Source organism: Monodelphis domestica, chromosome 2 (genome assembly GCF_027887165.1).
Source record: "Monodelphis domestica isolate mMonDom1 chromosome 2, mMonDom1.pri, whole genome shotgun sequence".
NCBI classification, from domain to species: Eukaryota; Metazoa; Chordata; class Mammalia; order Didelphimorphia; family Didelphidae; genus Monodelphis; species Monodelphis domestica.
Window position 1 is genome coordinate 75284229 of NC_077228.1, and position 27221 is coordinate 75311449.

At 34.7% G+C, this 27221-nt stretch overlaps 1 protein-coding gene across 14 annotated transcripts in view; it reads left to right on the forward strand.

Moving 5' to 3' along the window:
* The window catches only part of RALGPS2 (Ral GEF with PH domain and SH3 binding motif 2), a 293091-nt gene extending 266437 nt beyond the window's left edge, over nt 1–26654 (forward strand). For 10 of the 14 annotated variants that reach the window (XM_056814143.1, XM_056814144.1, XM_007480874.3 and 7 more), the window contains 7 exons: nt 751–805; nt 4602–4679; nt 6293–6398; nt 8057–8149; nt 16154–16259; nt 17273–17364; nt 20678–26654. In XM_056814143.1, coding sequence (XP_056670121.1) covers nt 751–805; nt 4602–4679; nt 6293–6398; nt 8057–8149; nt 16154–16259; nt 17273–17364; nt 20678–20707 — 560 coding nt within the window. In that variant the 3' untranslated portion in view covers nt 20708–26654. Of the gene's footprint in view, nt 1–750; nt 811–4601; nt 4680–6292; nt 6399–8056; nt 8150–16153; nt 16260–17272; nt 17365–20677 lie in introns of those variants that run through there. The other 4 variants (XM_056814148.1, XM_007480876.3, XM_056814149.1 and 1 more) reach the window with 2 other exon arrangements.
* Nucleotides 26655–27221: the final 567 nt, after the last annotated feature.

The following is a 27221-nucleotide window of genomic DNA, read 5'->3' on the forward strand; positions in this document are numbered from 1 at the left end:
TTTTAATTATTTTCATATTCTCAGTTCACATTATTGATATGAAAGTATCTAACTTTAATTTTTCAAAAAATTTGATAGATATTAACATTTTGAAAATGAAAGTCAGCCCAGATTTTTTCATGTCATTTATATATTCTCTATATAAAACCTGTATTCTAATTTTTTTTATTTAAACATTATTTTATTTGGTCATTTTCATACATTATTCATTGGAAATAAAGATCTTTTTCTTTTCCTCCACTCCCCCCCCCCCCCCCCGCCTTTCCCTCTCCCATAGCCGACGCATGATTCCACTCTAATATTTTAAGAAATTCATGTAGTATGTCTGTTTCAGAGTAGGCAAGAATTTTGTTTTTAGAGCTATACTAGGATATTTGGATGCATGTATTCATTTTATGACTACAATTACAGAACTTATTCTATAAGCAGCTAGGTAGAACTCTGTGCCTTGAGTCAGAAAGCTCTGAATTCAAAACCATCCTCAAAACACATAGTGGCTGAAGTAATATCGGATAAGTCACTTAATAATAGCTGTCTGCATCAGTTTCTTCAACTATGAAATGGGGCTAATAGTAGCATCCACCTCCCAAGGTTATTATGGGGATCAAATGAGATAATCTTTGCAAAGAGCTTAGCACAGTACTTAGCCCATAGAAACTAATTTATAAATGATGATGTTGGTGATGATTATATTCAAACTGGATGAAAACTTGTTTTGACTTTTTTAAAAACAATAATTTTTGTTTTTAGGTAGCAGTGATGGGTCTGAGCTTAGTGAAGAAACCTCATGGCCTGCCTTTGAAAGGTAAGACAAATTTCTTATTTGAAAATTTTGAATTGAATTTCTCTCTTCGCTTATATGTCCCTGTAGACTCACATTAAGCACTAGAAATTGATGTTGGGAGTCTGAAATTTTAAGTGATATGGTTAGATTCTTCTCCAGATGGAAGTGAACTCGCCAATCACTCCTTTGCCTAAGTTACATGTATTTATTTTTGAGGTATCCAGTATGTAGAAAATATTCTGTGAGAGACCTAAGAGGAAGCTATTCCCTGCTCTGATTCACTTTTTAGTCTGCCATGAGTGAGAAGAACTGTACACAGTCAGTGAGCAAGTATTCATGAAATACTTATTTTGTGCCAGGCACTGTACTGAGCTCTAAGCATGTTTAAAAAAAAAAAAAGACCAAAACCTGATCTTTGATGAGAATGTGGCTTCTAGAAGGGAGGAAAACACTTAAATAACTATGTTATAAACAACATACACACACACACACACACACACACACACACACACACACACACACACACACACACACAAAACTAGAGATAATTAAGCCGGGGGAGGGGTTTGTTAGCAATAAGGGGGATTGGGAAAGGCTTTTTTGCTGAATGTGGGACTTTGGATGAGATGCAGAGGAAAACAGGAAGTTAGGAGGCGAGAATAGAGTGGGAGAGCATTTCAAGTATGGGGAAAGCCAGTAAAAATGGATAGAATGGGGCAGCTAAGTGGCTCAGGGATTGAGAGCCAGACTTAGAGGCAGGAAGTCCTGAGTTCAAATATGACCTCAGACACATTGTAGCTATATGATTCTGGGCAAGTCACTTAACCTCCACTGCCTATCCCATACCATGCTTCTGCCTTGGAACAAGTATTGATACAATACTTGTATCAGTTCTAAGGCAGAAGGTAAGGATTTTAAGTTGTTTTTTTTTTAATTGCATAGAACCTAGAGTTAGTGCCATGCCTAAGAAACAGCTGCTGTTAAGATTATGTAACATCAATTTGTTACAGCCCTAGTCACCACTATTTTTTTATTTGATCCAGTTTTGTTTTAGCAGCATGTGAATAGGAGTAAAGGAGACCAGTGAGAGGAATGATCCAAGACTGGGATTTGGTGACACAATAAGAAGGCAAGGGATTCTAGGCTGACTTGAAACACCTTGCCTAGTTGAATTTAAAGTCTTAATATAAATGAGAATGTGCCAAGAGTCCTAAATGGTCTAAGGAAGATTACATTCAAGAGTATTTATGGTATAATGAGAATAATAGAATTACCCTGCCAGATTTGTCCTAAAGTTGTCTGAATTTTAGAGCCTTCCTTATCTGTGACTTTAGCATTCCAGTCATGACTGCCACTAGTTTAGCTGTATCACTCTGATCAAGTGACATGACCTCTCTGGGAGGAAACAGCATGCGTTGGAGAGAATATTAGATCTGGAGTCAGAATGGGCTCAGCTTCTGCCTTTGACGCAACTTCCTGGGGAACCACAGGCATTGTCATTTCACCCTCATCTATAAATGGAGTCATGCCTGTCTCACAAGATAGTTTTTAGTTTCAAATAAGATAATGTAAGGTGTTTTGTGAACTTTAAATTGTTATACTAATTATAATAATATATTATATAATATAGATGATTATGTATTATACATAGAATATAAAATATGATATATGAAATAACAATATAATTAATCATGTGATTATTACTCATTTTCCTCATCTATAAAAAAAGATAACTAAATGAAATTATCCCTTCCAGCGCTATATAAAGCATGGCACCTTTAACCATTCTGGAGAGCAAGTAGCCACAGACTTCTATTCCCATGGCAGGCATTGTGTTATTTAATAAGTTGAAATGTAAATAATGTTATCTTCCAGGTATAATTGAACATTTTCACTAGCATAGGAAGTTTTTATTTACTTTGTGTAAATTAGCAGTATAGTATTTTCCCCACACTACCTTATTCTCTGATTGTCTATATCATTTGATGTAAAAGATCATAGTTGTTTGCCTGTAGCAAATGATATACATAATTTACATTTTGTGTAAATTCTGAGCTCCAATGGAAAAAAAAGAGGAGAATAAGAATAGTAATGTTAGACTTAAAATTCCTTGAAGACTCATTCATATTTCTAGTTATTTGGGCAGTCAGTAAGTATAGCCAATTTTTCATATTCTTCTTGACTGAAATGATTTAGGAATAAAATAGATACAAGCCACAAATAATACTTGCATTATCTGCTTAAACTGAAACAACTTTGCTGAAATTTGACCTTCTCATCCTTATATATCCCAGTTTTACAAAAAACTTTGAAAGGAAAAATACTTATTCTATCAGGATTTCAAATTAAAAATATATGTGAATTAATAATACAAATTTTGAAAGAGAAAAGAAAAGCAGAAATTAAATTTTAATACATATCTTCATAAAAGCTTCTAATCCATATGTGTTGATACCAAAATGTTTCTTCAGTATTTATTTTCTTCTGGATTTAAAATTTTCAGTGTCCTCACGTTTGCTTTTTTCTACTGTTTGCTTTTTAAATTATTTATTTAGGTGGGGCAGAGGCAAGATTTAACCTTTTACTCTTTTTGCTTAGATTTTCCTAAAAGGAAAAAGCAGAAGAGTTTCTAATACCTTAGATTTTCCTTCTAGAAGAAGAACCCAATCTGTGCCATCAGCTGTTGGATACAAATTATTTTAGGGAATACTAAAAATTGTGTTCTAGATTATTTTGGTAACACCTTGGAATTACTAAAGTGATAATGTGTTTAATGATTCTGGCAACTTCATTATGAGGATACTCTAGAAGTGACCTTCAGAAATCTCAAAAGCTTGGCAACAAATGTTCTGCTTTTCAAACATTTGCAACTAAAAGACTGCCATCATGTAGCATGTCATAGAAAATTGCAAATAATTTAAATAAATGCTGCCCAAATGAAATTGAGACAAGAAATAAGATAGAAAAAAATAAAACCACACCTAAGACTCTACTGACAATAGAGAAAACACTCAAAGTACTAAAGTTAGTGTGTAAAGTTATTCCTTTTTAAGTAAATATGCATCCTATATTTGCTATTGCTTAAGATAACAAAATGTTTTTCATTTTAAATGTTATTTGTTAACAGTGCTACTTCTAACTTTCCCCCAGGCAAAAAAGAGTATCAGTGTCTAGATTTGGGTTTTTCTTTTCTTAACAATCACATAATATTTGGAATAAATAATGCCTCAAATTGTTTTTCTAGAACACTTTTTAACCACTGACTAATATTAAAAAATACTACCAATATTTAGTTAACGGTTTGCCACTTTTCTTTGACCTCTCATAGGATAATAAAGAAATTAATAGATAGTTCATATTTAGAGACTTTGTTGGATTTTAGGTGTCTTCATAGGGACATAAAGTAAAAATGAAATACCCAGGCCATTCAGGGATCACTATTCAAATTTGAATTCAAGGAGCTAATTGTCATTGTATTTTTAAGTGTTCTGTATTTTTTGGTATACTTTGTGAATCTATAATACCTGAATCCTTTACAAAAATTATGGTGATGAAAGTCTGGCAATGGCTGTCAATCACATTAAAAATTTAAAAAGAATTTTTTAGCGAAACCAACATCACCTGTTAAATGATAAATGATTTTTTTAAATATGCTGCATGCTTTTTTTTTAAAGAGAGAACTCATCAGATACTGTCCATTTGTAAAAAATAGTCAGCTATATTACAGGGAGAAACTATTATACTGTTCTAGGTACTGATGATGATTATGTGGATAAAAGTATATGTAATATATACAATTTATAATGGAATCCAACAGGAACAGATTATACCATTCTCTCGGTCCGGTGACAAGAGTGGCACGAAATGGCTATCGGGGCCACATGAAGGCCAGCAGGTACAATTCCCCTGCATTCAGGGGTTACAGAATTTCCCTCTGGTGTTGGTGATTGGCTTAAGTGGGTGTGGTCTGAATTATTCCTATTCTTTCCCAAATCATTGGTTAAAATTTAACCAAAAATCCCAATATAATTTTCCTTTCCTGATTTAATGTCTAGATAATTTTGCAAAAATGGCTCCCTTCGGACCTACAAATGATTGCTACTACCTTGCATCTTTGTGGCAAATTCTTAAAGATGCTTTTAAGTAGGTATCTTTAAAGTGCCTAGGTCTTATTGATGCTTTTAGTCATTGGGTTGGCACAAAGCTGCTTGTTAAGCCTAAGGCTTCATTTAACATGTTTTCTTTGCTAACATCTCCACATTCAGTTTGTCTTTTTAATTATGGCATCAGGTAAATTTTAGGAGATGAATTTAGACCAGCCATTGACAAAGCCATCATATTTCTAATAATCATTAAATCTTGAAAATCTTGTTCTTTCATCCTAATTAAACTAGGTTCCTTTCTGCACCGGAATAGGTAATTGTGGAAATAAATGAGAGGAAACAACCAGTTCATCATATTTATTTTAAAAGAGCAAGTGTTAATTCTCATGTTCATTTGATGGTGTCTAAATTAGCTGAATTATGCATGTGGCTTCAAATTTATAGCTTTTGTAAAAATTTTCTAGTGATTATCAAATTTTAAGTCACTTTGAAGACACCTAAATTATTATATTAGATCAGCTAATAGGCTCGAGTTTACATTGATTTTTTAAAGACTTCTATATTTCATATGACATCTAAAGAGAACTGTGTGTTCAACCTGGTTCCATACAGAAAGTTTTTCTTTTCAAATATTAAGAACTTAGACTAATTGAAAAATATAATTTGTTTTTTCATTATTTATTATTGTTGTTATTGTTGTTGTTACTGTCTTGAGATATATGGAAAAGAAGCCTGAGTTTTTTTTTGTTCATATTCATTTCCTAAGCAGCCTGAAGGCTATAATGGAATTACTTGTACATTATAATATTAAATCATCTAAATCATCAAGTTTTCTGATCTGAATTATTACTGCTTCTATAACTTGTTTCAGGTATTTTAAAATTAAATTAAGTATGTTTTGTTTGAGCTTTTGCTGTGTGTGTTGGTTTTTTTGGTGTTTGTTTTGTTGCTGCTGCTGCTTTTTTTTGTTTTTGTTTTTGCCGTTTTTATTTAAATGATTCTGACAAAAAAGAATCCTTGACTTTCTCAACTGTACTAAAAAATACTCTAATGGGGAAAACATATCTATAACAATAATGTAATAGTATAGCATCTTAAAAAGAAAAATCCCTTTAAATTCTTATCCAGTTAAATTAGTATATTCTTTTAAGCCTATAAGTGTATTCTGATATATAGCAAAGTTCCTTATTTTGAACCACCTACTGGATTTAATAACTAATTAATTAACTTTTGTAAGTTTATAGATTTTTTCTAGTTGCCAGTCTTTTTTTCTCTGAGTTCTAAGAAATGAAGTAGCACGGTTTTAAAATTAAGAATAACATTTCATTTAATTATTACTTACCTTGATAACTGTTTAAACAAAAGCCCTTACATGGTCTTTTTTCTTTGTTTTACATAATTATAGTTCTGCAGAGTCAGAAGATTTGGCTGTACATCTATATCCAGGAGCAGTTACTATTCAAGGTGTTCTCAGGAGGAAAACTATTTTAAAAGAAGGCAAAAAGCCAACAGTAAGACTTCATCATGTTATATTTATCATAAGTATAAAACTACATTTGTTGGGGTCTAAAATCTGTGATAACAAACTTAGGGAAAATCAGCCAATATGACTTGTATGTAATCTGATCTTATTTAGAAAACATCTGTTACTGGAAAGTTGAATGTAAGTAAAATAATATCTTAAATTCATCTTTTTATTTTAAAGGATATATGTTTTCTATCCCTTACGAAACAGAATCACCCTGTGAACTCAGTATAAATATAAGATTTTTCATCTATGTCATATACCTTTTGTCTCATTGTTTTCGTTCTCTAGAATCTGTATGTCTAAAATTCTGAATATATAGATTGCTGGGAGATTTTCCTTTCTGTAATTATGGCAAACAGGGAAAAGATCCATTTCACTTGGGATTATAACCTTATATTCAAAATAATTTACATTCTGTGAGCTATTTTAAGACATTACTCCTAGAATTAACATGAAAATCGGTGTATGCTTTCTAAATTGGGAAGAATCCCCAGTATTTAACCTAATTTAATATGAATCTGACATGTGTTTAGTGCTACACCTCAATAACAGGTTTTTATAGAAATGCTGCTGTTACTAATGACTAGGGTAATTGTTGCTCTTTTTATTTTAAATTTGTTAAGACCTATAAAACATAATGGAGCAGAAAGATCACTGAACTGGTACTCGGGAGACTTGGATACTAATCACAGTTCTACCACCACTAGCTGAGTGATATTAGACAAATCACAACTTCTCAGAGCCTCCATTTCCTTATCTATAAAATGAAGAAACTGAATGAGGGAATCTCCAAGGTTACTTCCTGCTTTGAAATTCTTTGATTCTTTAAATTAAATGACTGCCCCAAGTCTTGATTCACTATGACAGTGTACTTTGAGATGCCCTCTTAAAAAGTAAGCATTTGGTTTAACTTTGATTTTCGAGAAATATCATCTCTTTCGTTGCATTACTGAAAGGCACTGGCAAATCCCATTGTGCTTAGCTAATTCTTTAATAGTCTTAAAGCTGGAGGGGACCATCATCTAGCCATCTCATCCAACTCCTTCTACAGAGAAGAAAACTGAGGCTCCATTAGTTTAAGTCTCTTGCCCAGGGCACAAAGAACAAATGACTGAACCAGGAATTGAATACAGATTTTCTGACTCAAAATCAGCCCTTTTTGTACTGTTGACATAGCAAGAAGAATAATTCCCAACCTTATTCTGATTATACTTCTTTTAAAAATCACCATATCCAAAAAAAAAAAACTAAAAATATGATTACTTGTCAAAATAGAGGATATAGTGATTTCTTAATCTACTCCATTTCCTTTTCTCCCTTTCCTATCCAAAAGGTTAGAATCTGATTGACTGCCCTTGGTTCAGTTCTGGTACCTGGTGATCCACTGGTGACCAGCATCTGCTGCCTCAGCTCTATAGCAGCTGCCTTTGTTGAACTTTACTTTCATTGTGTTGAATCTTTAAATGCCTCAGGTATTTGGCAAATAGGGTAGAAATCTTTAAGAAGTCTACTATAGAAAACAGGAAAAGAGGTTTTCTCCTGTCATATAACTGTCTAAAAGACCTCTATAGTCAGACTCACAGTTTTTAGTAGTAGCATTTAGACGTTTTAGTCTATTAACTTGGTTCTTTTTTCTTCCAGGTAGCATCTTGGACAAAATATTGGGCGGCTTTGTGTGGGACGCAACTTTTTTACTATGCTGCCAAGTCCCTAAAGGCTACAGAAAGAAAGCATGTAAGTATGTGAGGGTGTGAGGGTGTCTTGTGTATGTAGTGTCACTCACCCACCAATTGGCCTGCCAATGATACTAAATTGTATTTTCTCATATGTGCCTAGGGCAGCTAGAGATAGAGATGGACCTGGAGTTAGGAACACTCATCTTCCTGAGTTCAACTACGGCCTCAGACATTTACTAGCTCTGTGACTTAGCAACCAATTGTCTCAGTTTCTTCATCTGTAAAGTGAGCTGGAGAAAGAAAGGGCAAACAATCCAGTATCTTTGCCCAAAAAATCCCAATGGATTCACAAAGAGTTAGATAAGACTGAAAAGTGAACCACAAAAAATATATGCCCAAGAGATTTTTTAAGGATGATATTTTTCTGATTTCAGAAGTTCTGACATACTTCTCCTTAAATTTCTCAGAACCCTTTCTCTGGACCTCTCCTTTGCAAGATCACTTTCAGTATTATAGTTCTTCTATGTCTGTGTCTGTGTTCTGTTCCACCTGAAATACACCCTTTCCCACAATTAAAAGCTTCAGTGGGCAAAGGATAGATCTCATTTCTTCATATTCCCAATACTTAGCAAAATGGGTATAGCGGCTTAGTAGATACTGTATTAATACTCAGATTTTCAATAATCTCTACTAAAGCAAGGATACTTTTCCTTAGGTTTATATTTTTGGTGATAGCTGCTATGGATTTTGGGGAGTGTCATTTTAAATGGTGAACATTCTAGATGAATTCTGGTTGAAAGGAATTCAACAAACAGATCATTTAAACTCAAACATGTGAAGCTGACCCTCTTGTTTCAGTTACTGAAGAAGTGAACAAATAAGATACTCCTTTCTAGTTTAATACCTAGAATTTCTTTTCCATCTAATGAGATGTAGTTTATGATTTGATAACTTTTCTTGCATTTTAATATCTTGAGTCTTGGTTTCTTTATTAACATAGTCCTGTTTAAATTTCTACTCACAGAATTGTAATCTCAAAGCTGAAAACTAACAAGTTAACATATTACCACCCAGAAAAGGGTATTTTCTACTTTACCTTCTTCTAAGTATGTTTCTAAAATGTATTTGACTTTTAATCAAAAAGTTTCACAAATCTCAAGTGAAGCCCTAGGACATTCCAAATATAGTAATATTTAATATATAGCCAGGAAGATCCAAAACTTATTGAACAAAGAAATATTAGGAATAGAAAGGGAACAGCTAGATGGCTCAGTGAATGGAGAGCCAAGCCTGGAGATGGGAGATCCTGGGTTCAAGCTTGGCCTTAGACACTACCTAGGTGTGTGACTCTGGGCTAGTCACTGAACCCCAGTTGCCTAGTTCTTACTATTCTTCTGCCTTGGAACCTATACTTGGTATCCATTCTCAGAAAAAAGTAAGAGTTTTAAAGAAAGAGAGACACAGAAGAGACCTATTAATCTCATTGTTTCTAACTCCCTCATTTTAAAGTGGAATCAGCCAAAGCCCGAGACTTTCTTAAAAAGGACTTTCTCAAAACTTCATTGATTTTTAAAAAACAAACAACAATAGCAGCAACAAAACAGATAGCAACACAGCAAGGACTAGAAACCAAGTCTCCTGAATCCTAAGGGAAGAAGTTTTCTTCTTTTGCTCTAGTATGTTGAATGGTACCATGGGGAATAAGTTGGGGAAAAGGGGAAAATATAAATTCTAGGAATTTCTTTCCTGGTGCCTTATATATCTTCACATTTTTCTTCAAAACTGCTTTTTAGAAAGAAAGACTTAGCTTATTTATCTCTAACTTTTCACTCTCTAGAAGTTTCAATTCTTCTTTAAATATCATCTACTTCTAAAAACTTAGGTATTAACTTTATATTAGAGCTGGATGGGGCCTTAGGCTTAGAGAAGGATGTTCAGTTAATCAGTGAGGAAATTAAGGCCCAGAGAGTTTATGATATATCCATTGTCACATGGCCACTTAGTGGAATATAAGTTCTTTGATCTGAATTCTTCATATTAAAAGCAGCCAAAAAAGCATTTATTATTCTCTTACCATATGCCCAGCCACTACACAAAATGCTAGGGATAGTAATGCAAAAAAAAAAAAAAAGACCTTGCCCTCAAGGATAAGGAGCCATCGATAGAAGTTCCAAGACAGTAAGAGTTCTCTAGGTACAAAATAGTTTGTGTCAGACTTAGTATGTTCCCTGGGCCTTAGGTCCATTTCTCTGTGTAGGATCTGAATTAAATGGCCACTGAGATCCCTTTCAACTGTGATTATTCTGAATTTTGCAGTGATCTGCATAGAGTACATGCTATTCTTCTTTCAGGTATTATGAAATAGCTGCTTTTTATGATGTAAGTGCTGGTTGGTTCCTTGCCTGAAAAAGAAGATAAAAGGGCTAAATACATTCCATTCTACTCTTCAAAATCTCAGAGAATGAAATATTCCTTTTAAAAAATGATAGGACAAAAATAAAAAGAGAAGCACAAAGATACCCTTATCTCTGTCAAAGTTAGGGGTTCAAAGAACGCAAGACATAGAAGAAATAGAGAAAAGTTCACTGAATGTTTGGGACCAATTCACAGGGTATGAGATTCTACCTCTCAAAGGAAAACTGGCACCTTCTGAAGAGCAGTTAACTACTTGAAATCTAAGGACTCTGTGGATACATCGATGGTGTCAGGAAAGAGGGCCTCTGGTGTGTATTAGAGAAAAAAAATAAGTAAGGGAAATCCCTTACTTTTTGCTGAGAGGTTCCAAAGCCACTATTTGTCGTATCCAGAGTCCTAAGCACATTGGCACATTCTTAATAATTATTAGTGACCAGCTGACTGATGAACCTAGTCTTCAGTCTCTGCATCTCTGCTAGTGCCTTCCTTGCTTACCACAGGTATTCCCAGGTTTCTTCCATGTTAAAAATACCCTGACAACTTGATGGTCACTTCAAGCCATTGTCCTCTCTCTGTCCTCCCTTTTATATCTAGAAAAAACAACCTATACCCTTTGCTTCCACTCTTTTTCCTCCCAATTATTTCTTAACCCCTTTGCAACAGAGCTTTCAACTTAATCCCTTAACTAAAACTGCTGTCCTCCTGAGCTAGTAGTCTCTTAATTGTCAAATAAAAAATTGCCTTTTGCTAGTCCTTATTCTCCTTGGTATAGAATGTAAAGTCTTTGAGAGCAGGGATTGTTGTCCTACATCAGCAACACCAAGCACAGTGCCTGGCACATAAATTGGCATTTAAAAAATGTGTGTTGATGAATTAAAGTGTGAAGAGTACACAAGCCCAAAAGAGAAGCATGATAATATGTTTCTTTTCCATTGACTTCCCAGACCCTCTTCACTTCTTCTTTACTATTTTGCTTGGTAATCTCATCTTCTCCAGTTAATTCAATTGTAATCTCTTTCCTCATAATTCTCAGATCTACTCAACCTGCCCTAACCTTTTTCCTGACCTCCAGTCTAGCATCACCAACTGCTTTGAACATCTCATACTGGCAGTCTCATAGAACAATTCAACAGGTCCAAAACTGAACTCATTATCTAATCCCTGTCCCCAAACCTTCCCTCTTCTAACCTGTTGTTATCAAGGGTACCATCATTCTGCTAGGCCCCATGCCTAGTAGTGATATCAAGTCAAAGGATATTTAAGCACAGTTGACTAACTTTTGGAGTTATAGTTCCAAATTATTTTTCTAGAATGCCTGTATCATTTTCCAAATCCATTAACAGTATATCAGTGTGCCTGTTTTCCCACAGCTCCCCCAGCATTTGTAATTTTTCTTTTTTGTCAACTTTACTAATGTAATTTGTATATAAATTGGAACCTCAGGGTTACCGCTGTTGAGAATTTCTGTAATTCTTGAAATAGTTTTGCTTTTAAATATAGCATTTTTTCTTTCAGTTTTGATCATTCCCTCAATGAAAATGACTTTTAGGCCCACTGAAAGGTTTTTTTGTTTGTTTGTCTTATCTCCAAAGCATTATGAAGGGGTAGGTATTTTATAGTGTGATGAAGATATCCAAATATGATACTTACCTGAATTTTTTCTGACATCAGTTTTAGTATGACCTTAAATGAAAAAAAAGTTTCATAAGTAAAAATCACTTTTTTCCAGTCTTCAAAAAATCCAGTCCTTATATTTTCTTTCCCACAGCAAGGGGTTTTTCTTTATGGGAACAACAAAAATCTTGAATTTCTAAATTTAAGAAGACAACTTCACACTGTAGAGGAATCTCCTCCAGCTTCTACTTCTTTCTTTAAAGTATTTGCTTTTTTCTGAAGTTTGCACTGTTTTGTCATAATAATTTGTTGGTTCTTAGCCTTGTATTTTACTTGAGTGTTGGTTAAAAAATTAATTTATGTCCTCACTAGTAAGAATAGACAATTTTAAATTCACTGTTTCTACTTGGTCTTAACTAAAGAACATTGATTCATTATTTAGGGAAATTAAGGCATCTGCAAATAACTATCCTTGTTTTCTTATTTAGAGTTAGATGACAACATTTTCTTCATGTGAATGACAAAATCTGCTCTCTTAAAAAGTGATTTAACATAAAGTACTTTTTAAATTTTAGATTGGAAGGAAGTCATACTAAGGAAGTTGTAAGATTTGCTGAATGTATCAGAAATCATTTATCAGACACGTGTTTTGCATTGCATGAGAACTGAATGTGATACTATGATAATCTATGCGTTTCTTCTTAAATGTTTAAAAATTCAAATCTAAAAATCATGAAGGAAATTAGATTGATTTTTCAAGACAGTAATGCGAAGAAAGAAATAGCATGTTTCAGAGAGTTTTCCTAGTTTAAATTTCTAGATTGAATAATGTATTCTAGCACTCAGGCTTTTGGAATAAGTTAAAAAGAAAAATCAGGAGATCATATTAAACCCTTTGAAAAGTCATAAGCCATCAAACCAGCAAGTATAGGAAATTGTACAAGTTCTTCTTATTGGGATTTATTAACCTTAAAACAACCTGATTTCTATTTTCCATTTCCAAAATACCTTCATATTTTTAATATATGGGTCATCATCTTTATTTATCTAGCAGTCTTCAAATAAGACATTGATTAGAAAGAACAGTCAGATTCAGTCTTCATTTAAAAAGATAAATGCAAATTTTCCAAATACAAAATATTCCTTGTTGTATCTTTTATTTATTAGATAAAGTTTGTATTTTGATTTATTGAGAAGAAATAATATGTGATTATTCATGTCAAACACTATCCCCTCTGGAGAGGAAGAAAGTAAAAAATATAAGAATTATTTTCTCTAGATTTATATTTTCCTTAATCATTCTAAAGCCTGGTCTTGAAATCTGCCTTCTTCCTTTTCCAACTATTGTGAAAAAGTTTTGGAGAATATAGAAAATTTATTTCAGTTTAATGCTATAATGACTATATAAACTTTGCAGAATTCTAAAGTTGTATTATTCTGAATCTAATTAGTATTACCCCAAATAGAATTTAGTATTAAGTTTTACCAATGATATTATTTAAGCAAGAATTGATTTATTATCTAGGTTTTAGGTAATTTTATGAACTCATTGATACTGATATGGTTGGATCTTATGTAGGCAGGAAAAACAGCTGTTTCCCCAGGAAAATATAAGAAATTCCAACAAGCCCATCTCAAAATACTTTAGTTGGTCTGCCGCAAGGCCTAAAATTCCCACAATTATAGTAATTTCTTTGGGGTAAGGCATGCTTTTCAAATGCCAAAATTAAATGTTTCCTTAGAGAAGTATAACATTAACATAAACACTGTTTAGGTATATATACACAGTTGTCTAAGAGGAACTATATGAATAGAATGTATAAAAGGTAAGTTTTGATAGGCCAGTGGTGTCCAAATAAACATCCCAGCCTCCCTGTTGTGGAGTTTATCTCTAGCACTGCCTCTTCTATCCCTAGCCCCTACACTTAGCCTCTTTCCATTCAGGCTGGCTACTTTTCAAGCTCCCATTGTCCTCCCTTTTCATCCCCTCTTGGCCATCAAGTATAACTGGAAAATGCTTCCCTCAGCCTCCAAATCACCTAGCATCCTGCACAGGAACCTTCTAGGGGTGCAGGAGCCCTACCACCTTATTGTCTTTTGTGGGGGAGAAAGTAAGCTGTCTGAGATGAGCCAAAGTCAGCCTAAGTTCTTTGTCACTCTTCCCTTACCTCATGTCCACATATCCTTCTTGCCAAATCATTTCATTCCTCCTTCCACCTATTTCCATATTTTTCTTTTCTCTCTGCTGTAAGAATAATAGGTAAATGAATGAATTGATTATTGATTATAATGATTAATAATGATTAGATACTCTGCTTGCTGTGCTTACAAAGTATCTTCAGTTTATATCAGTGAAGTAAAGTTCATAAGTGAACTTCTCTTCAGGGCCAGGCACAAGTTCACTAAGGAGACTCTTTATTATATAAAAATAAACTATTTATTGAGAGTATAAGGGTAAAAAAGGATTTCTAACTCTTAAGGGATTCTAACTCCACCCAAATAAAATTCCCTGGTTCCGCAAGGAACTACTTCTTCTATTTCCACAGGCTACACTGATCCTTCCTGATCTGACTAACCCAAACTTTCCCTATTTCTACAATAAACTAAACACTATTATCCTCATAAGAAGTATATAATTCTTAAATTTGTCTCCAAGTTATAAAAATAGCAAAGGCTAGCTGGCTGAGCCTCAGCAAGAACCATGTTAGGACTCTGAGCCTTAACAGACTCAAGAGTCCAAACCAAAGACCAGGTCTTTCTTTGGTCTTCTCAGATATAAAAACAATTTATGAAACAGCAATAGACAATCACTAGTGTTTCCCAAGTTGGAAAAGGAAAATCACTTAGCTCCTTCAGGTTTTCCCTCCTTTCTTTCTACCTCATACAGTGAGAAGAGAGAGAAAAGATGTCGCCTGCTCCCAACACTCAGAGAAAGAGTAATTGCCAACTACCTCTCAGAGATTAACTGCCACACCCAGAGAGCCTAACTACCACAGAAAAACCATTAGACTGTCAACATTTGAAACTGGCACTCTGTCTCAGATCTGCTTCAAACTCCAGTCCTTTCTCAAGCCACCTTCTCTACTTCTTATCTCTAAACTAATATAACAAAACTTAATTTCTAATATCATCCTTATACTACCCATGGAGCCCAGTTCATGCCCTCATTGCCTCTCATCTGGATTGTTGAATTATCATCCTAATTGGGCTCCCAGCCCTTGTCTCTTCCCATTCAAGTCCGTCTTACATATAATGGCCAAATCGACCTCCCTAACATTCCAGCCTGGCCATGTTACTCACTCCCTTACTTAGGAAGGAAATACACATTCATTAAGTTCTCACAAGGAGATGCCAGACACTGTGTGGAGTTATTTACAGATAGCACATTTGATCCTGCTAGCAACTACAGCAGTTATAAGTGCTGTTATTCTCCCCATTTTGTTCAGTCTGTATAAGTCTTCAAGACCTCTTTTGGGGTTTTCTTGCCAAAGATACTGCCATTTCCTTCACCTGCTCATTTTATGAATGAGGAAGCAGAGGCAAACAAGGTTAAGTGCCATATTCAGGGTCATATAGCTAATTAAGTGTCAAAAGACCTTAAGCTCAGATCTTTATGAATCCAGGCTCAGCATTCTATTCACTTTGCTTCTTAGCTGCTCCCTTTTTATAGATGAGGAAACCAAGGCAAACAGGTTTCCCACGATCACAGAACTAAGATGTGTCTGAGGCAAGATTTGAACTCAGATCTTACTGGTTTCAAGCCTAGCCTTTTATCCTGTATCTCCTAACTGCCTCGATGAAAAATCCAGAGAAACCCTATTACCTGTAGGAAATTTTATTTATCTTTATCTTCTCTTTTTGAATTTTTCTTTTTTTTTCCATAAATTCTAGAATATACATAATCATTATTATAGTAGTTCATGTATATAATTTATAATTAAGTAAATAAATACATATGAGAGTATGTGCTCAATTTTTTAACAATAGGATATATTATATCCTTTTTAATAAATGTTCTTGTTTTATCCATTAGTTCAAATCTACATCAAATAAGAATGTATCTGTCGTAGGATGGATGGTGATGATGGCCGATGATCCTGAACACCCAGATCTCTTCTTGCTGACAGACTCTGAGAAAGGTAATTAAATTCAGGGTCCTGTTTATTATGTTTATTTAACATCTCACTCCATAATGGTAAGCATATCCTGCACTCTACCTTACCCCACCAGGCCTTATCGCTTGATAACTTCATCAGCTTCCAGAGCATAATTTACCTTCCAAGCTGGTAGTTCTCAGCTTTGTATATCTAGGCATCATCTCTTTTCTGAATTCCACACCTAAATCTTCAACCATTTTTTAGACATTTTAAACTTAACCTATGAAAAACAGAAAAACCCAGACTTGTCTGACCAGGATACCACCATCTAGTTCTAGTACCAGGATCACAGACTCGGGGTCATCCTGTCACCCTTGACTCTTAAAGTACACATATCCATTCAGGAGCCAGATCTTGTCATTTCTACCTCCACAACCCCCTATCTCTTCTCTCCATTGATGGAACTTCCATCTTAGCTGAAGCCCTCATCACCCACCCAAGGAGACCTATCGCACAACTTTGCCATTGGTCTCCTGGCCTCAAATTTCTCCCCATCTCCATCTCCTACTTAGTAAACCCCAGTGACTCCATAGTCCCTCTGAGAGCAGGGAGAAGCTCTCTGTTTGACTTCCAAGGCCCCAATCCTTTCCAGTCAGCCTGGCCTCCTTGTTCCAGCATTTCTCATCTCTAACTTTGCCAATTGTCTAAGCACTAATGTTAATGGCAAGCTGTTCTTGATCCTCTCAGCTTCTAGTGCCTTTCCCCATTGCATCCTCTGATTTATTTATATATATATATATATACTTTTACACATACTTGTCATCTCCTAACCCAAGAGAATGAGCTTCCTAAAAAAAGGAACTCTGACTTTTGCCTCTGTGCCCAGGTTTAATCATTTTGACCTACTTTGGGAAAAATATAACATGGAAGAAATAGACATTGGTGGCAAATTGACATTTGAATTTGGCAGTATCAGCATTTTTTTATTTACCTCTGCCTAAAAGTCATTTTTCACTTGGCTTTTTTTGTTTGTTTGTTTTTTCTTCTAAATTTAGGAAACTCATACAAGTTTCAAGCTGGTAATAGAATGAATGCAATGCTGTGGTTCAAACATTTGAGTGCAGCCTGCCAAAGCAACAGACAACAGGTGAGTTTTGAAAACTTTACAGCATTACTAGAGTACTATATGATTTATGTATTTAAAAGTGATTGTGGGGGGCAGCTAGCAGGCTCAATGGATTAGAACTAGGCCTAGAGACCAGGAGGTCTTGTATTCAAATGTGATCTCAGACACTTCTTAGTTAGGTCGCCCTGAGCAAGACACTTAAATCCCCATTGCCTCGTCCTTACTTACTGCTCTTCTGCCTTGGGACCAATACACAGTATTGATTATAAGGCAAAAGATAACAGCTTTTTTTTTTTTAATGAGAGAAAATTAGAGGCCTTTTCCTGAATGTGGATTGAACAGATAGCATTGTTTCCATTGTTTTTCCTGCAAAATAAAATAAACTTCTTTAAAAGGTTTTCCCATCTATAATTTCTATAATTTTGTAATTGCCAAGAAAGAAGCAGTGTGCTGTCAGTGAGGAGCTCACTCTTGGCAGTTAGCTTTGACTGCATACATTTAAGAACCATCCATCATTTTCATTTGAAAGCCAAACACTACTGGTGTGAGCACCCAGGGCTTGAGATTGCTGAACATAGTCAGTGACTCCAAGGAGATATTTGATCGATAGAAGTGGTCCAGGTAGACAAATTCACCACTCTTTAGAGCTTGTCAAGAACTTGTTTATATATAATTAAGCAATATGATTGAACATAATCTTTTATAACAAAGAACAGAAAATTAATTAGTAAAAAGCATTTTGTGGAACCATTTCTACTTAATCAGATTCAGATTACTTTCCCAAACACTACTAAAATCAAAACAGAGTTTGAATTTTCTTTACTGAAACAAATATAGCCCTAAGGTGATTTTTAATGGGAAATTGTAGCATCCTTTAAGTATTGATTTTCAATGTTAGGTCTTGGAAGTGAAAAGGCAAACCTAACATATACATCTCATTTTATCTCAACATCTTACAAGAAACCCTTAGAATTCAAAAGAACATTGGGGGAAAACCCCTCTAACTTAGGAGCTTGGTATTTGAAAAAACAATATTCCTATTTTCTACATATTTTATTTATTTTAATATGTTTTTAGGAATACTTATTCATGGCCCTTTGGGGAAGGTGTGTGAAAGTTAGGAGAGTCTGGACCTATTACTGCTCAGTATAGAATTCTCCTCTACTGACACATTAATAGGAGACACATTGTACCCAACAGATTCTCCACAGTAGTATACCATAATACACAACGCTCCTCCATACTGGTTAGTAGTGATAGCTTGCATCACTAACTCCAGGCCAGGTAGTTGCTTGACTGGATGATATTCAGGAAGCTAGACATCTTTGTTGTTCGTGTCAGATTGAACACAAGCAAAATGGTCCCCTGCTTTCCAGGAATTTATATTCTAAGTGGCCTCCCAGCTCTGTGAAAACAAATAATTTGAGGAAGAAGAGAATGTCAATAATGAGGAGCCTTCAAGGCAGAGATGAACGATGAGCATAGTTCTTATCCAAGACTTTCCTTAAGTGTTCCAGAGAGGAGCCAGTTTTATCAGACTCGAGGTCTTCCTTGGTTGTGAAAACGTCCCTGGAATGCTAGTGCAACTGCTGGATTGCTTTACCTATTGTCTCTCGGTCATGACTAGCCCCACTCCTATTTTCCTTGTACAAGTGCCATGATTTTCATTAAATACTACTCATCCTTCTAATAGGATGTGTTTTAAAAATTGAAAATGAAGATAACCTTTTTATTACTTTATCACTGGAAGACAGAGCTAATGCCTAGTTTTACTGGCTAACATTTCTTTCTAGAGATACATCTCTGTAAGACACTAAATAATCTCAAAACACATTCCTGTATATTTTAAACTAAAGCATTATATAAATGTAAGGAGGTTCTTATTATCTAATCTGACCTCTTTTTTTTTTTATATATGTGATAAGGAACTGGAGCCCAGAAGGGTTATGAGTTGCCCGTAGTCCTATTCCAAGCTCAGGACAGGAGAAAGACAGTGAAAGGCATGAGTTGGTAGGGCTTTTTATGCAAAAAGACAACATTGTTATGTAGTGAGGGAAAAGCTAGATGTGGAGACCTAGGTTCCAGCTCTGGTTACAGTACTTGCTAGTTTTATGACCACATCCAATTAATTTAACCTCTCCAAGCCTCAGTTTTCTCATTTACAGAGTGGTGGTACATTTTTCAACACAATTTTACAGACATAAAACATGTCTTCATCATCATCATCATTTATAGAGAGGGAGTTTATGAGGAGGCACATTAGTGAATTAAGTTACAGGACTTTATTTTGGTTATCTTTATAAAATAAGCTGTATACTTCCTTGCCTTGTAAATGAACAAAATGAACATTGGGTTTTTTTTAAAGGACTTTGCCTAATAACTAAAGGTTATTATAAACTTCCTGTTATTAGTAAATTATGTTTTAAAACCTGGTGATGTTTCAGGGACTGTTTGAGATACATATTATAGAGGAAAAGAACCTCAAATGGAGACCATGTTAGTGCATTGTCTTGACAACATCAGTTTTGGCTACTGAAAGTCTTACTTATTTCATGGTTGCTTTCTTAAATAGAAGTTGCCAAATGAAATGCTGCCTCAATAAAATGACTTCTTTTCAGAAAGAACATTAATTCTTTTAGGCAATTTTTGTTCTGTTTAGTGCTCTCTTAAGAGGCATTGTCTAAATGAAACACATACAGGAGTAAACACTTTCTACCATCCTCAAGTAATTACTTTGCTGAAAATATCCCAAACTAAAACAATATAATACAGAGAACCAGAAGAAAAATTAGTTGGAGTTGGGGAGGCAGCTGGGTGGCTCAATGGATACAAAGTCAAGCCTGGAGACAGAAGGTCCTGGATTTAAATCTGGCCTCAGACACTTCCTAGCTGTCACTTAACCCCCATTACCTAGCCTTTACTTACCCCTCTTCTGCCTTAGAACTGGTAGTATTGATTCTGAGGCAAAAAGTAAGGGTTTTGTTTTGGGTTTTTTTTGTTTTGGGGTCTGTTTTGGATTCCTTTAAAAAGTCCCAACTAAAATCTCACCTTCTTCAGGAAACTTTTCCTAACCCTCTTAATTAATTCTAGTGCTCTCCCTCTTTTAATTATTTCCTATAGATCTTCTCTACAGTTTGCTTTGGAAAGAATTGTTTGTGGGTTGTCTCACTCATTAGGTCATAAGCTCCTTCAGGGTAGGGACTGTCTTTTGCTTATAGTAGGCACTTGATAACTGTTCACAGAATTGAATCAGATTTCTGTCTTGGCTCTGGTGGAATAGAAGCACTTCTTTTCCTTAGCTGCCAGCAAAAAAGGCCTCCTCATTGTTTTTCAGGTTCCTACCAACTTGATGACTTTTGAATAAAGACAGGTTAAAAGCCTGAAAAAGAAGACAGATGAACTGTGGCTCACAATCGAGGAAGAAGGACCTGATGAACGTGTGCCAGCTCTACAAATGTGTGCCAGGACAGAGCCTTCAGGCTCAACCTCTAGACTTTGGGGAACTGAACAAACAAACACAAAGCACTAATTTCAGGGAATGGCCTCCCAATGAGTAGTGTTCCCAAAGTGAAACATTGGAGTTGCAACATGAACTGCCATGGACCATGCTTCTTTTCTCTGAACTGACCTGTGGAAACCACTGCCTTAAAGAGTGAAAGGAAAAACAACATGAAACACCAAATAGTGTGTGTGAGACTTCTGGCGGTGCTGTGCTTAGGATAGATTGTAGCTAGTTTGCATTTCTTTTAACTTTCTACTAATTTTGAAGGGGGGGAGGGGGAATCACATTTTTTAGATATTCTTTAAAGAAAAAAGTAAAACATTTCTTAAGGGTTACATTATAAGGAGCTGGGTTTGAACTATGGATATAAAGAAATTTTCACATTCTAGGGATTTTACCAGCAGCCCACTTTAAGAACTCTTCTCATCCTCCACCCATGTGTAGCCCCACTTTCTCTCAAACCACGAGTGGAAGAACTGTAATTGTAATAATGTGATGGGGGAGGGGTTATTGTTGTCAATGTTTTTATTGTTGTTTTCAACACTAAACTTGCAATTCTTAGTACTGTATGGGGAACATTATTTTCTGCAGGAGACACAAAGGCTGAGTATTCATACTTACCAGACACTTGGGGACGGGGCTTGTTTTTGTTGAAAGAAAAGCATGGACATTTCTAACTGGGCTTAAAAGTTAGTCCCATTGTCTGATTCCACAGGCATTTGCATTATTGAATGGAGATAGACTGAGGAGAGAAGTGTAATCTTAAAGTAGACATCCTCCCCAAAGGTGATTTCTCATCATAACCCTACCACATAATTGGAAGGATCATCCAGTTTTCCAGTCACATGTGATTTATGTCAGTAAGGTATTAACCTACCTGAAGGGCTCAGAAATAGTGTTTAAACTACAGAGTGCCAGAGTTTTATTTTCTTGAAATTATTCATTTTATTATTCAAGAAGAAACTCAGTAGCACATTGGTTTAAAGGCTTCCCATTGTGTATATGATTTTGGTTTGTTTTTTTTTAATAAATTGAACATGGAAATTTTTTTATCTTAAGATGGATATAGTAAAACACAATCATTTTGAAAGGAAAAATATAATGTATGAATCAATTTGGAACATAGATTAAACTATAAGAACCTTCTTATACAAGCTACCCTTTATAATAAGACATTTTTCTAGAAACTTAGTAAAGACCTTTAACAGGAAACATATTCTTTTAGTTAAATTTTATATCTATGTTTTAAATTCCAAATTGTGCTGTCTTCTGTACAACACTCCATTTAACTCCAAAAATATAAAGAGGAGACAAATGATTACAATATTGTCTAAATCCTATCACTTCAGAATTTCAAAATGAGCACCTGAGCAAAGATTTAACTATTTGGTCAGCTATACAATTATCACTAAATAAACTTTTGAAGCCTCTTGCATTTTAAAAGTAGCTCAAATTTAGAAATATTATATGACATTTTATAGGAATTTATTTCTGTCTCCACATTCCTATTACAAAATTAGCCTCATGTAAAATGAATAATTTTACACACATTTTCTTAGAAAGTGGTTTTTTTGCTCTTTACCATAAGTATTTAGCCCTTGATCCTGTGAAATTTTAAAAAGATAATATTATTAAACCCATAAATAAATAAGGATCAATTTTGATAAGAAAGAGGATGTTATGCAAAGTCTTTCTAAATGTTAAGTTCTATGGATTTCTTTTTGTTTCTGATAGCAATTGCTTAGTATGTATCTGATATAAGGCAGTTAGAAACAACATGTGATTTCGTGTCCATTATCTTCTGTTTTTGTCTATTATATAAGATAATGGTTTTGACTTTAAAATGTTTTATTTTGGAAAGCGACATGAATTGGAAGATGACAAAAGGAGTTGCCTGTGCCTAATCATTTTTCAATTCATGCATCCCCCAAGTCTGACCCATGTTGGGTACATAGCAAAGACACCATCTGCATAGCCAACAGTATTACTATGTAGAGTTTGCACATCTTTGAGTTTGTCTTTCATTTTTTAAAATTCCTTAATGTGTTTTGTTTCTTTTCAGAAATAAGTGTTTTTGACAGTGTGTGTACTTTAAGAGAGACGGTGTAGATGAGAACCCTGTGGATTTTTATTATATATAAAAGCTAATATTGCAGGCTAACTATTCTATTCTCCTGTTAGAGCAAAAATATGCAACTGGGAGTCAGCCTAATGTCATATAGTTTTGCCAAAGACAGAACCATGTTGTGTTGGAAGGTGTGTTTGATATTTCCAACTCTTAAATCCACATGTTCATTTGCCGAAATTTGATTGGAATGATTCCACTTTACCCATAGATTTATTCAAGATTCTTGATTTATCTCCAACTTCAGATTAGTCCATTTCAAGGAATTTGTCATTGATGCCAAAATTATCATAATATTTAAAACCAATTACAAATAATAGTCATCAATTAAAACATTGTAGGTACGATCCACAAGTAACACTATTTTTATTTTACCTGACATTCATTCACATGAATATTTCAGTATTGTATAATCGCTAAAGTTCTTACCAAGTTTCCTAACTGGTTGGTTAGAAGATAAGAAATTTTTTCCTATCTTATTAAGCCCACTGTTGCTTCCATTTTTATGTGTTCCAAATAAGATCATTAAAATGTCCTTTTTTTCCATCCTTCTTACCAAGACTACATTTATGAGGAAATTTAAATTGATTTAGGGAATAAACCATAGAGGTTACATGTCCAAAAACCCTGAATGGATAAAAGCAAACACTTAATTTAAGGCACATGTTTTACATCTTAAGAAGTGTATTTTTAGCATACAAATGAAACACCAATTCTAAAAGCTTAGGAACAACAGCAAATTTCATTTTATCTTGAATTTACATGTTTCCAATGATTCCCATGTTCAAGTCTTACATGCTATATCTAACGAGTATTGTTTTTAGAGTAACTTCCACATTGCACGGCTTAAGAGAGAACTGGTCAAACACACCTTCCTTTTCTCCATTGTGTAAATGTTCATTTGTATTGACATTACAAAGAGGGATCCAAACAATTTGAGTTCAGGTATTCTTCTAGGCATGTGCTTCATTTTTACAAAACTATTTCCTGTGGAAAATGCCATATGACTACTGCACTATGTACTGTATGAACTGTGTTGATATGTGATATATCTACATGTTAAGTCTACTGAAAGCAAGGGTGATTCTGGCAGCATGGTGTTTGTACTGATTTTCAGTAGTCTTCCGAAAGACTCATTTGATGACTGTAAGAAATCAGGAGACTGGCTGAAATGTATTCTATTTGGGGTCCTTGAATAGTAGTCTGCTGAATCCTATCTGCCCTTCTTTCCTGTGCTTCAAGTTTTACCTAACCATTTAGGCTTTTTTTAATTTTTCCTGTCCATACTATATTTCAGGGTATTTTCTTTAAACTAAGACTCTGCTATGCATGTTTATTGCTGAAGTATAGAAAGAGGTTATCAAAAGTAGAACAAGTCAAAAATTCAAAAGAGACTTGCTTTTTGTCAAAAAGAGACTTTCGTTCTCCTATTGGTTTCCCAGCCATTTCTTGAAGCACAATTAAATTACTTGTCCAACATAGCATCTTACTCTGAGAATGAGGTACTAACTAGAACAGTGTTGTCTATCAGAGGGCCTTTTTGGCACCAACAAAACCTCAGACTCCAAAGGCCCAATGGATAATTGGATCCCTTTTTGCAAATGGAGAATTCAATTACGTCCCCGGTAGAACAATAAGATGACTCTTCTAAGTCTAGATATGACAAAGCACGTGTTGATGTCTATCTGGCTTCTTCAGTGGCATTTTAATGTGGGTTTTCCTTTTGTTTAGATTTATATTCTTTTCCAAAAATAAAAAAGTCAGATTGTTTTCACAGTCAATGTGGTGTATACTGGTTTCTCTAGGCTTCTGAGTGTGAGAACTAGTATCGAATCACATTGATGAATTGCTTTCCTTGTGAAATCAACCTTTTAAAAATTATTTAAATGCCTTTTTTTCCTTTCCCAGAAAAATGGCTTGTGTCATAAATGACTTTCTACATGGAGGATTCTAATAAAAGAAATCTGCATATATAAACACTGAGCTTGTTGAAAGGGTAGATTCAAGTTACAGTGTGAGGAAAACTTGGTCAGTGCCTTATCAATTTGAAGACCAATTCTAGGGCAGAGAGTATGACAATAATCATTTGCATGCTAGCTCCTCTTATTTCAGGAATGTGTGCTATCCCTCTCTCCACCAGCTTAACCAAGCACACATTTGGGTAGGTGACTATAAGTTATTGGTGTCCTCCTTGTGGTTTTGAGCCTTTTGAGACATACTACTTCTCTGTCCTGTCCCTTAAACCCTGTCATTTAAAAATTACCTTTTAAAAACAAATTTAAGAACTGTCTTGTTAAGAGATGCTTCTGTCATCATAGAATGAATCTGAGACCTTTCTCAAGAGCTTTGGGAAAGGATAAAATATAACCAGAGAAAAAGTATTAATGGCAAACCATTATGTAATAGCTAAAATTGGACTAAGATAAGAGAACTAGCTCTTAATTGAAGAAATGAGACATTCCCCTTAGTTTGTTCAATCAGTTATTAAGTTTCAGTATAATAGTCAAAATAACGTGTAGCCGGGAAATCAAGTCATCTTGATGTTCACTAGCAAATATAACAGGAAAGCTAAACATTATCACCTTAAGCTTCCTAGTACCCTTATTTAATAACTTGTTTAAGTTCATAAAATGTTTCCTTTTAATTTTATGATCATTTTTTAGTGAAAACTAGTTTCAAAAAAAGGCTTTCACTGAAATTCAAGTAAGCATCATTTGAATACAATAGAATTTTAAGCTCAACTTGAAGAGGAGGAAAGAAATGAAATTGGATTTACTAATGAAAACAATACCTTTCTAAATGCTTTGAGCTTTTACTTCTCTGAGTTCATTTACAAGAACTGGAGCTATTGTTTCAACTGATTCACCATGTTAAAATGTTCACTTTTTAAAGGGCTAATGTGACCAGAGGACAGATATAATCAACTATTCAAAGGGTCTTTAAAGCCAAATGAAGAGTTAACCAGGTCATCTGGGGTTATTAGAGAGAGCAAATTTTAAATTTCGAGTCCAACTATTTGTACCGCAGGAATAGTGGTGGGATTGTTGGAATGGAATATGGAATGGGATGTAGCTTTGGCTGAATGCTTTTCCGGAATTAACAAGCCAAAAGCAGCATGATTATTAGGTGCCCTCTCAGTGCTAAGTCGCTGGTGTTGTTTCCCCTTATGACATATATCCTACTAGTACTACTCACAAATATGATCCAATGACAGTGTATTAAGCAAGTTGTAGCATAATGAAAGAGAGGCTCTAGAATAATGCCTGTTAATACATTGTCAGGATTTCTAAGGCTTTTGACATCTTGATGACTACAAACTCATTACTTCACGATCTACTAGAATGTGTGTGTAGGGAGGAGAGAGTCATACAACTTGATCTAATGAGGATCAAAATCTGTGGGAATCAGTATCTAAGTAGATATGAGATAGTGTTAATAAGCAGTAAACACAAGCCATTTTTGTTCCTCTTTATCCCAGTTATCCCAAGATCCAGTTGCGATAGAGACCACAACTGCACTATGACCTCGTTGAGTGATGTGCATCCTTGGCTCTTTGGAATTTTTGTTTCTTTTTAATATGTGGGTGTGCGTGTGATCTTCTGTGTGTTTGCATAAGCTAGTTTAAAATGAATTTAAGTGCAGATTTCAGAAATCTTTCTACTGAAATAAATTACATAAAATTTAGATAGTGCAGAGTATTGTCTTCATTTTCATAATTATCACCTAAAGCTATGTAAAACTAATTCTAGACTAATTTGCCATTAACCAACTATGTGATCTTATGGAAATCATACTTTTCTGGGACTTGGTTTCATCTACAAAATATTAAGAGATTGCACAAGATCAGGGATTCTTAACATTTTTTGTACCATAGACCACCTTTGCAAGACTGGTGAAGCCTTCGGGTCCCTTTTCAGAATGTTTCTTAGATACACAAAGTACATAATACAAGGGGAAAACAGTTGTATTAAAATAGTTATCAAAATACTTCTTAAAATGAGTTCATAGAACCCAGGTTTAAAACCTTTGCACTAAATGATTCCTTAAAGTCTCGTTTAGAGCTGATAATATTCTGTGATGCTTTAATCATTTCCAAGAGAGTTAAAAATACATACTTGGGATTTCTGAACCTAGCATGGTGGGTGCTTAGACTTTGTGCTGGGCACAAAAGTATGTAACAATCACCTTCAAAGAGTTTATAATCTACTTGAGGATAACAGAACTAACACAGGAAACAGTCAAAAGAAAAGC